General features: G+C 36.9%; 1 protein-coding gene across 1 annotated transcript in view; it reads left to right on the forward strand.

The window, feature by feature from the left end:
• Positions 1-718: 718 nt before the first annotated feature.
• Positions 719-14,989, forward strand: part of gxylt2 (glucoside xylosyltransferase 2) — a 31,449-nt gene continuing 17,178 nt past the window's right edge. The window contains exons 1-2 of the mRNA XM_056460384.1: positions 719-1,130; positions 12,387-12,582. Of these exons, the coding sequence (XP_056316359.1) occupies positions 862-1,130; positions 12,387-12,582 (465 nt within the window). The 5' untranslated portion in view covers positions 719-861. The remainder of the gene's footprint in view (positions 1,131-12,386; positions 12,583-14,989) is intronic.

Consider the following 14,989-nt stretch of genomic DNA (forward strand, 5'->3'; position numbering starts at 1 on the left):
CAGCTGGATATTATTGGGCTTTTTATATTTATTTTAAAGAGTTTTCATGCCTTAAAGCGAAAGCACAGAACAGACTCTCATTTAAGAGTAAGGGGCAGCCCCGGGCGTTTGGCGGTATGGGTTGCGTATATGGAGGCTCGGCTCTTTAATGTTTATTTACCACTCTTCAAAGACTGAAAATACGGGAGAAATACGGGAAAATACTTTTATGGAATGATAGCGGGATCGAACTGTAAAATACGGGAGAATCCTGGGAAAAACAGGAGGGTTTACAGGTATGGTGGTTAGCACTTTCGCCTCACAGCAAGAAGGTCACTGGTTCGAGTCTCGGCTGGGTCAGCATTTCTGTGTGGAGTTTGCATGTTATCCTCACGTGGATTTCTTTCCGGTGCTTTCCCCCACAAGTACAAAGACATGCATTACAGTTAAATTGAATAAACTAAATTGACCATAGTGTATGTGTGTCAATGTGAGAGTGTATGGGTGTTTCCCAGTTTTGGGTTGCAGCTGGAAGGGCATCCTCTGCGTAAAACATATGCGGAATATTTGGCAGTTCATTCCGCTGTGGCAACCCCTGATGAATAAAGGGACTAAGCCGAAAGAAAATTCATGATTGGTATACCATTTGCTTTGTACTTTCATTGCGCTAGACTGCATTACAAGTATTACGGTAAGGAGAGTAAGGTCCGCCTTCAGAGATTCATTTACGTGAGAGAGATCGGCGCTAAGCTGAGCAGCATCGTCTTCATCATCACACACAGTACAAATGAAGAAGTATGGCTGCACACTACAAATATGTCCCCCTGTTTTAACCAGAGCCATGGTTAAAACACCCCACCACGGACGGAGCACTTTTTCACCATGAGGATTCACTGCAAGGTTGTGGCCATCGCGGTGTGCTTCGGAGTTTTTCTACTTTTGTACTTTTTCGGGGGGAACGCTGCGGACGAGCCGCCGCTGAAAGAAGTTCCGAAAGAAAAACATTTTCCATCCTTCGGTAATATCGAGGACATTGCCCTGCTGAAAGGTGCGAAACAAACCAACGAGGAGCCACAGAAACCACCGAAACTAATCCGCAAAGAGCCCAAGTTGAGCAGCAGAAGAGCAGAGAATGTCATCGCGAAGACTCGGTAAGAAATTCTTCAAGTGCAAAAATCATGATCAACAATCTCTATGATCTAAAACAGAATGTATACAAGTGTGTTTTATTAGGTCTGATGTCCGTTTTTCATAATATAATGTAAAACAATGCATTTTTCTTCCTTCTCGAATTAACATCCTTTCAACTGCTTTATAATCAGTGCATGTGTTTGATCCTCAAGGGCATTTATGACTTGAATTTGCATTCATTTTTCAGTGATTTGTACATAACAACACGTTTTAAAAACAATCCATAAACCACTGATCTTTTCCTGGATGTCAACACAGCCAATCCAACAAGACATACTTGTCAAAAAGCCTGCTGTGACAAAGGAGATTTTGGCAAGAATGTCTTGAGCTGATTGTGCAATCTTTAGATTTCTTAATACAGCAAGACAGAAAGTCGTGCATGGCATCATTTCTCCACTATCCACACCAGATTGTGATGCACTAACGTCTAAAATCTTGCCAGAGAGCAGTGTGCTTTGCGCATGCTACAAAGCCCAGTCCAAGAACCCCCTGTGAGCGTCTCATCCACGATTATCTCAATTGTATTTTCATTATGGCTTTATTAAAAAGGTCACCTTGAATGCAGTTGCCTCGTTCCCAAAGGGTTTCAATAGAGGACAAAATCAATGATTGGTTGTGAGTAAAAGCAAACAGCCCCTAGAGACCGGAGGATGGAGTGGTTTATTCATCAAGACCGTCCGCCCTTCTTGAGACATAATTAAAAGGAGTTTCTCCCACATTTACCCTATAGGTGAACAGTATTGTGATGTTCAAATTAAAGAACGCCAATGTTCAGTTCAATTCAAGTTCATTTGTGTAGTGCTTTTCACAATAATTATCTTTCCAATGTTGCTTTACAAAAGGTGCACGTTATTACATTACAATCCATTCAGACAGAGTTAAGGTGTTGTGCATAGGGTGAACGGTATATACACAGTTAACCTGTAGTTATACAATAATATAGAACTAGAATATATAAACTAGGGCTGAGCGATATGACAAAAATCTCACATCACGATATAAGTCATCTCATATCCTGATAACAATATATTCATTATATAAATGAATCAGTTTAAATATAATGACCACATGGAAAGAACTATTTTTTTTTTTTTTTGCAATGTAAAGTATATACTCTGGTATGTACTCATTGATGTGTTGTTATATTTTCACATTATTCAGAACTAGGGCTGCATGATATTGGAAAAAAACTGACGTTGCAACGTTTTATTTTTCGCCGATAAATATTGTGATAAGGCATGAGCCGGTTTAAGATTCTAACGGTATGATAACCTTCGATAAAAATATCACAGTTTCATGATATTGTGAATATATTCTGTTTAATAGTCTGGGTAAAAACAAAAACTTTTTTCTGCTTTGAACACAATGGCTATGTCTGAAATCACATACTTTTATGCTATATAGTATGCTAAAAATAGTATGCGAGCGGAGTAGAATGTCTGAATTCATAAAATTCGAAAATGCGAGAAGTACCCGGATGGCCTACTACATTCGGCGAGTTTACGAAGTGCGCATCCAATGAACCCTACACTATCCCATGATGCACCGCGAACTAATTCATGAATGGGGGTGAAGCAGGTATGTCACGTCATGACAAAATGGCATCTGTAATACGTCCAAGCTCCATTCATACTACTTACATTCATACTATATAGAACATACTTTTCTATCGGTCGAGTTAGTAGTACGTTCAAATTCAAATGCACTATCTACTGAGTACTAGCTGATTTTGGAAACAGACAATATATTTAATTTTGAGAAACATTTAAAATATTTTGGAACAGTAAACATGTCAGGCTAAATAATTTAAAAGGAGACTTATGCTATCTTCATTAGTTTCAAAAACACAGATTTCTTTACGGCATCTTTGGATCTTTTTTGCTGGAGATACTGTTGTCCTAAAAAAAAAAAAATTCCAAACCGCATTATGCTTTGAAAACAGCTTAAGGTATAACATGCCTAATCGTGATAAGAAAATTAAGGTAACAAGATGTCTCTATTTGGAAAGTATTCCTCATTTTATATTGATTGGAGCGCTTTATAGTTGAGTACATCTGCAAAAATACACATCTACACAAATTGTGCAAAAAATAAATAAACACAGATGAAAGCAATAGAACAAAAATAGAAAAAATAAATAAGCAATACTTTATGCTTTTCAGTTGGACTTTAACAGTATTAAAGTACTGTTTTAATGTACAGAAAAGTACAGAAATACAATAATTAAATAATGCAATAAATAATTAAATATAAAATAACACTGAATAGTCTTTATTCTATTGCATTAAATAATTAAACACAATTAATCTTTATTAAAGTGGCAAACATGATTTTTTTTTCCTATGGCCAAATTTAAATTCTCTTAAAATGGTAAAAAAAAATTATAAATAAAATAAAACTCTTTCATATTATTAAATTACAACTTTTCTGTTACTCCACAAATTGCATGTTCTGAAATGTGTTTTCTGGTTAATTGTAAATCTAATTTGACATTGCAAATCCTGCGATGTGACTATTGCAGTTTCCCACATTGTGATATCGGTGCTAAATCGATATATTGTGGGGCCTTCTTTAAAACTTCAGGGCAAATGTTTGATGATAAATGTAGAGATCTAAAATATAAACCACCTTTCAAAATAAATGATCACAGTTCCAACTTAAAAAATATTGCTAAATAAAATGCAAAATGTAAAGACTGTACTATTTCTAATGATGTGTAATATTGTGCTCATATAAATTGAGAAAACGTTTTATCATAAACAACATATTTTGTGACTCACAAAATAAACGATACAGCATAATATGAAACGATAGAGCAAAATCAGCCTGATCTCACGAGAACATAACTATTTTACATTTTGTCAGTTTATTGGCTAATTTGTAAGAATTAAGAGTTAAGTTGAAATAAGAGTTCAGTCGTACGAAAATCTACACTTTAAAAAGGATGCGTGGACCAAATGTTCGTATCACAAACATTTTTTGTTTATACAATGTATATCATAGCATTGCAGAGCCCTAAGGTGAACTATAACTGGTTGGCTTTTTCATAGTGTAAAAGGATGAGTTTAATATTCATGGCATGTCTTGTTTCAGCAAGCATATGTTATCACCCTTCTGACAGCTTCACATAAACGCCACTAATTGCAGTTGTGAGATATCTCAACCCTTTGACCCTCCTGTTGGGTTGCCAGCAGTGATCCGTCTTCATGTCCACACCCCTGTGACTGCTCTCTGCTGATAAACCCACAATGCACCGGGCCAATGCAGTCACGGGGAAATTAGTTAAACAGATCCACCGTACAAACAAGAGGGATGAGAGGGTGTGAGTTGGAAAACGCTCGGTGCGTTTAATTCCTGGCTCCCCATCCATCTCAACAGAGGAAGGAGGAGGGGTAAAGCCATCTTGTCCCGTATGACCTGTTGTTTTATTTAGAAGTGATTAACTCTTCCGCACAAGTTTGTCCTTTTTTAAGCGCATCCTCCAGACGTGCTTCCTGCCTCGCTGCTGCAAAACAGACAAATGTGTCCCTGATGATGTGTTTCATCACGTTCAGGGGGGCCCGTGGGGTTTGTTTTGTCCCGAGGGCTCCAACAAACACAAACCGTCTGATCCCAATCTCAGGTTTCTGTAGAATGCTTTAGGGTTTTTTGTAATGAAAAGAATAGATCACCAAAAAGCAATAAATACTTAATTCACTCAATATCATGTCACGTCAAACCTTTATGAAGATATTTTAAAGCTTATTAGTTATGCATTTGTTTATTTTCAAAAGTCTTTAGTAGCCTAAAGCCAAAAACAAGTTATCATTTTAGCACTTCTGGCTACATTGTCCTGAAGTCCTTGGATTTTTGAATTGATGTTTGAAATTAATTTTCTTAGACATGCAGACATACAGGATTAAATCACGTTCTTTTCTCGGGTCCTCCCTCCCACAAAACACATAAGGACAGTGTGATTAGCTGGGCCTATTTATGCTGTTAATGACAGCTGTAATTACATTTGAATGTGAGAAGCACCAAAACAAGGACTTTTTCCAGTCCTCCTTCACTGTACAAGACGTGGACATAAGTAGCAACTTTTCAAAGTGTCAAGTTTTTAAAGTCAAGTTCACTTGGAGTCCACCATAATAATATTAACCGAGGCTGTGCAATTAATCGAAATTCAGTTTCGATTTTGGCTTTCATATTTATGAAAACTAATAATCAAGATAAAACAGTTAAATTGCCTCACGTTAAATTGCCTCTAAATTTCTCTACATTCATACCTCTGCGTGACCCACTGCGCATGCCTTGCGTGTAACCGTGCATTTATACTTCTGCATGCTGTTTGTGTTGCTCTGCAATAACACTTCCAAAACGCTTGCTAGCCTTATGTTATGCTCCTCTATATCGAGTTTCTTAGAGAGTGTTTTGTTTTTTCTGAACACTACCTTAATGTAGAAGTAGCTAAAACTCGCTCATTCAGAAGCGGGAACCGGTGGACGTGCATCAACTTTAATCATAATGGTAAACACAAAACAACATTTTTCATTTGGAGCTCGTTCACGGGACTCGACACTCATAAACACTCGCTCAATCGAGCTTGCGGCTCTCAGCACAGCCCACACTCATCACAGCAACCTAGCTGACCAATCACAGAGCTTGCGCTACACGTCGTTGCGATGTATAGTTACATTTTTTTTTTTTTGAGAGGTCAGCATCGGCGTCAGACACGGTGAGGGCTATGTGACCGTGCGAGGCTGCACCGAACCATACGCATGCGCTTGAAGCAGAAGTATAAATCAGACTTTTGGATGGGACAATACTTGGCTGAGATAACTATTCGGACATCTACAAACTCAGTTTTTTTTTTTAAGTCTAAATATTGAGGAAAATCACCTTTCACGTTGTCTAAATTAAGTATTTAGGAGTGCATATTACTAATCAATTAAGTTTTGATATTTCTACAGTAGAAAATGTACAAAATATGTTCAAGGAACATAACCTTTACTTAACATTCTAATGATTTTCGGCATAAAAGAAAAATCTGTCATTTTGATCCATACAATGTATTTTTGTAAACATAAAACTGGTGTTGTGGTCCGGGGTCACAAGTAGAAAAACAAATGTTGTATTTTCTGCAAAAGCCTATCTAAAATCATACTGGGATTTTGCAGCGAACCAAGGTTATGCTTGTCTCACATGCCCAGATCTTCAGACTGACAGCAGAAGGTCTGGACTCCATAGCAGCTTTTGTTGGCTAAAGGCTGCCAAAGAGGCTGACAGACCAACATGCAATACAATCAATCAGTTTGATTTGTTAAGCATGTTTAAATGGCGTAAAAATCTAATGTTGACATCACGGCAACAACTAAACATTTTGTGTTGTTAATTAATGCTCTAAGTGCCTCAGATAAAATGTGTGGATGTATTTTAAAGAGTCTGTCTTGAACATCACATCATTTAAAAAAAGTGTTTAATGTCATATGATCAGATGATGACTTCGAAAGTCCCAAAGTGTTTCCAATTTTCTGTGCCTTATGCATCAGATGTTTAGCCCACAGTCCATAACCGACCATAGGCTTAGCCCAGAGTTATTCTAATGATCAGATTCTGGATTGGCCTAAAAATACATTCATTTATTCATTCAGTAATTTTCCTTCGGCTTAGTTCCTGATTTATCAGGGGTCACCACAGCGAAGTGAACCACCAACTACTCTGATATATGTTTTACACAGCAGATGCTCCTCCAGCTGTAACCCAGTACCATGCTGGGAAAATCCCATACACTCTCTCATTCTCTCACACACACACACACACACACACACACACACACACACACACACACACACACACACACACGCACACGCACACACACACACACACACACTCTCATTCACTATGGTCAATATTAAGTATACAATTAAATTATACCGCATGTCTCTGGACTGTGGGGGAAACTGGAGCTACAAAAATACACTTAAACTTAATTTTCAAATGATCTTGTTTTATACAACGAAAGTCAAACAGACCTGGAATGACATGAGGGTGAGCAAATGATGACAATTTCATTTTGGGGTAAAACCTTATTGCAATAAATATAAAGTAAAAGGCTAAACTGCAGCAGTACATTTGTAATTCCTTCACAGCCTTTCCCACAAAAACCTGCATTGCTGGAAAGCTGGGTGTTCTTTACACCTTTCTCTGCCAGAATTGCAAAACACCCCTGCACTCGCTCTAGCAGCACCTTGGAATAAATGTCTACTAACTGTCAGACGAATAGCTCGCTCTGTCATCTGTAATGCATCTATGACTAGAGGCAACTGCCGCATGGCAGCTACATTATATAAAGCCATAAACATGTCATGGAGGAAGACTAAGAGCCCTCCATTTGTGGTTCTCTCTTTCTCTAGCCTATATGATATAACAGTTTCTACACAGAACGCTGAATATCTCTCCATTGTCACCTGTGCTTCTTGATGAGTTGATTCCTCCTCTGAGATCTTTATCTTCTAGCCTGGAGCTGTATGCTAACGGTTAACTTGAGGCTTTCCAGTCACGATGCCAGGGAAAAGCTGGCTCTGCCGGGACAGGCATGCAGATGGAATAAGGAGAGAAAAAGTGCTAATAAATTGTTTGCAAAGTAAGGAGTGCAGTACGTAGCTCTTGGAATTTACTGGCTGAATTTCATACATACAGCCTTGAGATGTTTTTTGAACTCATTGGTTTGTTTTGCTCAGGAGTAGATTAACAACTTGTCTGCTATGTATAACCTGTCAGATAACACTTCCGGTCTTGATGCCCAATTCTGATTTGTTGCCTATATCTGATTTTGTGCCTGTCCTTTTACACGTTGTTTTAATTGTGACCCATATCCGTACACTTGACATACGGTTTACGACATCGCACATGCGTAAAGGTGGGTTATAGCATCTGCGCCACACTAGCCACGATGGAAAAAATTGTCTGACTTTTAGCTCTGTGAAATATGTAACATTCGCCCAACTTTAAAATGATTTTGAGATGGAGGAGTAGGGAAAGGGCCATCATCGCAGCTTGCGCTTATGGTTTATATTTGGTGTCCTCGACCATTCAGAGGAATTTGTGGGTACGAGAGAGATCTCAGGTCTGGTGGGAGTAAATTGTGGCAGGCTTTAATGAGGAGCAGTGGGTCCGAAATTTTAGGTTGAGCACACACACTCTTCCTTCTACATCATTAAACCGGTGAGAAGTACCACATTGTCGCAAATTTAAAGATGTACAAAACGAAATGCCTCAATAAATCTGATCTGCCTGTTTACATGATAGTCGCATTATCACATATACGATTTATGTCTGATTTATTTCCACATAAGAAGGAGGCTTGAAAACAATTTCTGAATATCTGAATGCATGCGTTTTTTTCCTATTTTATCTGTCGCATATGAGCAAAAAATCGTAATTTGGTCACATTTAACTGGCAGTGTAAACGGGGCCCAAATGATATTAATATTAGCATTTTATGAAATGTAATTTAGATTAGGAAAACTTTGATTGTTATAATGCACAAGCATTGGTGGTTTGTGCATCATGCACATTACAGATCTGTTTAGTTCCAGCTTATTTTAATTTCATGCTGATGTCATGTTGTCTGGTGGAGCAGATAATTGGCCATAGAATATTTGTCTGCTTCATAAAATGGTTTATTTTGTTAATATTGTGCACTTTAATTGTAGCCTTTATTTGTAATTTGTGTGAGTAAATTCTTGCTACAACCAAACTTGCACAAATTGGTGTACTAAACCGAATACCAGGTCTGTCATGATATCTATTTTGTTATGTTATAATGATTATTAAGATATATTGCTCCAAAATGTATTGCGATAATATTATTGTCATTTCATTATATAATTCCAGAATGACAATATAATACCATCAAAATGCAAGTACACTCTTCCAACGAACACATATTTTTTCTTATGAATATAATTTATAGTCTAATTAACAATTGCATAATTAGGCATTGGAATCAGAATGTGAAAATGCATATCCTAAATAAATAATAATACATGTAAACAAAAAAGTGCAAGGTAAAAAAGAGGCTGCAATATCTGCTACCAGATCTATTTTCAGTTGTCAGGCACCCACATGAAAATATACTATTGTAATTAATAATAAATACTAGTGTTTTTTTTTAACCATACTGCCACTGACACCTCTGATAGACATAGAGAGGTTGTGCAATCAGCTAAAATGTGGCTAGAATTGGTTCTTATGTATGGGCAATATATATTGCATCACCTAAAATTAATGAGGCCATTAAGTCAATATATTGGTTATTGTGACAGGACTACCAAATGCATCTAAAGACACACTTTTTACAAGTTACTGTCACACAACTAATCAAGTAACAATATTTATATAACAATTTTATATAAACTGTAGAAAGAGATCTTTCATTTTTGTTTCACTATGAAAACAGATGATAGAAGTCCACCCTTTTTCATTTACATAAATTTTTGGATCACTTTTCATTAGATTTCATTTTGGCAGTCGGGTTTCACTTTGTCTGTGTTCAGCTGCATAGATTAAAAAAACCATAAGTGTCAGCCTTAAAACTATGTGAGGAACTCTTTTGCTCAATAAAGAGTGTGACGTTTAATTCAGCCTTCGCACAGTCTAAATGTTTCCAGATGTATTCACTCAGACCGCAAGAATTTTTATTAGATCATCAGAGTCTGTGAACATTTTGTCTAGATTAAAAAAAGGTACCAAATTCAGTAGTCTTGGTCATATTTGAGGTTTTATGATCATAACGTAATTGCATCTCAGTCTTGCATAAATGATTGAAAAAATGAAAAGAATAAATGGTTTGATATCATTCAATCAGACCACTGATGAAATTCATGTTGCTGATTTACAGTGGTGTAAACAAGGGAAGCTTTTTCCACAGGAAATGTAGCCTTCAAAGCAGATTCTACAATCTTTTGTGAGGCTAGACTGTTAACTTTAATGGGTAAAAAAAAATTCTAATAAAAAAATGAGAAAATGATCTTTCAGGTATGCTTCTCTATTGTCAAAGCCCAAGGTGTTTCTGTGTTTTTCATATTCTTACATTCACATCGTATCAAGGTCTTGGGCTGACTTAAAATGAGAGCAAGAGTGTTTGCACGTCCTTGGCTTAATGGAAGCTCTTTGATGTCTGTCTGAAAGGCTGCGTGCCTTTCTTACGGTATGAATTTGTTTCCTCCACCAAAGCCTTGGATAAATGGAGGACCCCCCCCCCCCAAAGGTCGTCTCATGGGTAGCGCTGAGAGAGTTAGAGAGCTTACTTCCCCAGAGTGATAGAGACTCAACATGAATCACAAAAGCAAACACTGCACCAATAACTATTATGTTTGAGACTCAAGACAAGGAAGTGTGTATTCAAGTGAAACGCTGGGTCACTTAGATCATGACGAGTAAACATGCTACTATTCTGTCTCTCTTGTATTATTTTTAATATAAACTATGAATACATATACACTGTGAATATAATATAAGGTAGCTCAGTGGTTAGCACTGTTGCCTCACAGCAAGAAGGTCACTGGTTCAAGTCCTGGCTGGGCCACTTGGCATTTCTGTGTGAAGTTTGCATGCTCTCCCCGTGTTGGCGTGGGTTTCCTCCGGGTGCGCCTGCTTACCCAATCCAAAGACATGCACTATAGATGAGTTGATTAAACTAAATTGTCTGTAGTGTAGGAGTGTGTGTGTGTAAATTAAGTGAATATGGGTGTTTTCCAAAAAGGCTGGTCATCCACAAAAGACAAATGAATGACGGGATAATACAGAGATAAATAATGGCTAATTGGTTCAGCACTGCATCCAAAATTGCTTGTGAATTCAGCAGCAAGTATGCTTCTTATACAGCTACATGGCAATGAGAATGTAAATGCGCTCAGCTGAAAACATTAAAATGGCCAGCCCAGACACCAGATTTAAACCTGATTGAAAATTTACCAAAGTTAACTTGTGTCTAAGGCTGAGTTCACATTACTTGTTTTTCATAATCGTTGGATTGTTGTTGTTTTCACACTCCATGACTATGTAGTTGCTGCTGCGTTTATACTGCATGATGGATTTATGACTGGAGGAAAAACACTGCATGACTACAAAACAATCACAGACAACTCTGTCGTGCTCACAAACGCACTGATAAGTGATAAGATGACTCAATATCACGTGCGTACCCTGCAAAAATATTTTAAATAATGTACCATTCAAATGGTCTGACTGAAAAGAAGATTATGGAGGAGGACATGGTTGGGGGGATGCAGGAAACAAGGACTGTGCATTGTACAAATAGAGGAAAAAATAGGGGGTCATTAAATAATTTTGCTATGTTGCAAAATGTTTCTTTGTTTCTGTTTAATGTTATTGCAAAGCTTATTGGTTCTGATATTGTGGCATCCTGCTTACTCATTGGCTGTTAGTCATCTCTGATGTGGTTTTTGGTAGAATTCATTCACATGGCATGATTTTAAACCACTGTTAAGTCCAGATATTAGCATGCCAAAAGCTTCACAGGCGTTTGCTATTCTTTCTGGTCACGTTTTTGTTAATTCACTCTGTAAGATTTGCCTCCGATTTCATGCTTTTGTATGTGATTTCCCAAAACCTGTCAGCGAGCGAAATCTGGGCTAAAATCATGCAGCATGAACTCTCCATAAGTAAACGTACTGCAGTCAGCGAACTCTGGAAGAGCTGATCAAGACCTCTACATCATCTCTACTCCTTTTTTGACTGCTGTAACTTGCAATAATGTATTTTACGTAACATAAAATATTTTTGTGAAATTGCTTTGAAAATAAGTTAAAATACAGTTGTACTAGCATGGTATAGTCACAAATAAATTAAATGTAGTTTCATCTCTTGATCTCCACTCTATGTACACACACACACACACACACACACACACACACACACACACACACACACACACTTATACCTATATACACATACATGTTCTGTATAATGAAGTTTGCCCTTATATGCTCTGGTCACGTTACTTGCCAAAATCTGACTCTGAATTGTTTACCCTTGAGTCATTTAAAGAGGTTTTCCATGTGTCTAAAGAGCCATGTTCAGCATAGGGAGTGTTTTAGGAGCGTGTCGTCTCATGGTTTGAGCCAGCTGATTCGTACCAGATGTTTTTGTTGTTTACGTCACGGTTTGGATGAGTTTTGATTGATTTAAGCTTTTGTTTTTTCCACTTCTAGGCTTAAAAGTGAGGTGGGGCGCCCCAGGTCAAAGGTCACCTTGGCAGAGGATGTCATGCACCTGGCAGTGGTGGCTTGTGGGAACCGTCTAGATGAAACGCTCAACATGGTGAAGTCAGCGCTGCTGTTCAGCATGAAGAAGATCAAATTTCACATCTTTGCAGAGGAGGACTTGGCTGAACAATTTGAAAAAGGGGTGAGAGTGAGCATTTCCCAAGATTCTTTCATCTATGATGTGGCATCAAAATTTTTGTATAACCTTAGATTTTTATACCTAGACCAAATTAAGCAGTGGCACATTTTTGTTGAATGCTAAATGGATGAATGCTGTACTGTAGAAAATAAAGGTTAGTTGGGTTTTTCATTAGACAAAAAGGCCTCTTGTGATTTATATCATTTGACTAATCAAGCATCAGTTTTGGTGACGCCATAAATTAAAAATTGTGTTTAAATAAACATGACTGGCACCAGTACTTCAGCTAAATCTGCAATTTTTTGGCAGAGGCAGAGATAGACTCAGAAAATTTTTTATTTAGAAACTTAAATACTTCAGAAACTTAAAAGTTGTCAATTGACGAAAATGACTAGAAGATGGAATTGTGGTTCATATGTGAATTTTTCTGTTTGACTGCATTTGTTCACCAATGTGTTTTTTTAGCTTAGTATTAGGGCTGCACGATATTGAAAAAAATTCAAATGGCAATATTTCGTTTTTCTGCAATAAATCTGTTTCACCAGATTGATTTGAATATCTCTATTTGTGCAGAATTCATTAGTTTAAAATGTTGGAGTGATTTTATAGGCGAGTGCATCTGCATAAATTATGATAAACTAGTTCAAATTAAATTTAAACAAGATTATTAGGCAAAAAAACATACAAATGAGAGTAAAAAAAGTGCTTTATCATAGGGCTAGGCGATATTGCAGAAAAACGATCATGATGTCATGTTTCATATCATTCGATATCAATAATTATTGAATATTTTTTACAATACATTTAGAAATATTAGGATTTTTATTTAACCTATTTATTTGAATTTACCAACATTACTAAGGCAAATAGATTTAATAGTCAAAAACAAAAATATTTAAACAATATCTGATCTCTATATTAAAATAAACATAAGTGTTAAAGAGACTCTTAAACTTTATAAATAAAATGTTACAAAGTGTGTGCAATGGCAAAGGTAGATTAAAATTTGTATGGTGTGAATAATAATGATACAGTAAACCTCAAACTCAAACAAATAATGATAATCAAATCTGAGCTTTCAAGTAAAGGAACTAATCGTCTTTATTCAAATACATATTGAACATTACAAATTGTGAAGTTGAATGACAACATTACCGACTATGCTAAAAAAAAATCTTTCAGATGGTGTGCTAGTGGCTGGGATGCACACGAAAAGAAACCAAAAAGCCACTCTGGCGTCATACTTTTTTATTTACAATCTCCTCACTGCTGCTATATGGCACTCATTTTCACATGTGTTTGTATTCTGACCTGAAGTCACAAGCGAGTACGTGTGCTTTCCTTGACCATTTTCTAGGGTTTCTCTCGTAACTAGGCGACTATTAACCGTTTTCTCAGAGGATGACAAATGGACAAACCATTGCTGCAGCTCCGATGCAAGTTTATGGAGAAAAGTAAAAACCGCTGCAGTGTTTGGGTAATTAGTATACTGTTACTGAAATGTGCATATTCCATACAAAGTGTGAAGCAGATCGGTTAGTTGTACTTGCATGAATTGCAGTGCGCTCAGGGCATTTGGAATAGTTTTTCAACTAGGTGTACCTGGAAAATGTGCGCATGTCGTGTACGCGCCGCTTGCACACCATCTGCACGTCGCGCTCCTCCATTGGAAATAACAAACTGACACCCTAAGCTTATTGGCATTGCTTCCTGAGAGGTGCGTTCAGCAGCCACATTTTAATAAAACTATAGCACTTCATACTGAACTTTTTATTATCGATGTTGACAATGGAGTTCGGTCAATAAATACCGATATCGATTTTATTGCCCAGCCTTACTTAATCTGCTACATTTTCTGGTAAGTCTTATTGGCAGTTGGACACAACTGTAATTTAGACAAATGGTATGGGTTCTTGTGCCAAAGTGCTTTATACTCACTTGATATCTTTGACAGAATAAAAACTAATGCAAATTATAAACTTTAAATCTCCAATGGTTAAATTTGCCATTAATCTACAAGCTCCTGGTCAACAATAACCCATACTTGACACTGAAAATCCTGCGATGTGCACATCTGCAATAGTCACATTGCGATATTGATTCTTAAACGATATATTGTGCAGACCTACTTAGTATTAGCTCAATCATGTTAATTAGACATGGGACAATAACCGTTTTCAAGGTATACCGCAGTTTGGAAAAGTCAAGATTTTAAAACTGCAAAAATTTCTGCTATACCGTTCCCTAGATTATTTTTTTTTTTGTTTAAGTTTTTCAGGACAACAGTATCTAAAGCAGAAAAAAAGCCATTTTAAGTTGTAAATAAATCTGCGTTTTTGAAACAAATGAAGACAACAGAAGTTAATGATTTATTTGAATTATTTAGCCTGACATGTTTAAGGTTCCAAAA

This window comes from Danio aesculapii, chromosome 6 (assembly GCF_903798145.1).
Source record: "Danio aesculapii chromosome 6, fDanAes4.1, whole genome shotgun sequence".
Taxonomy (NCBI): domain Eukaryota; kingdom Metazoa; phylum Chordata; class Actinopteri; order Cypriniformes; family Danionidae; genus Danio; species Danio aesculapii.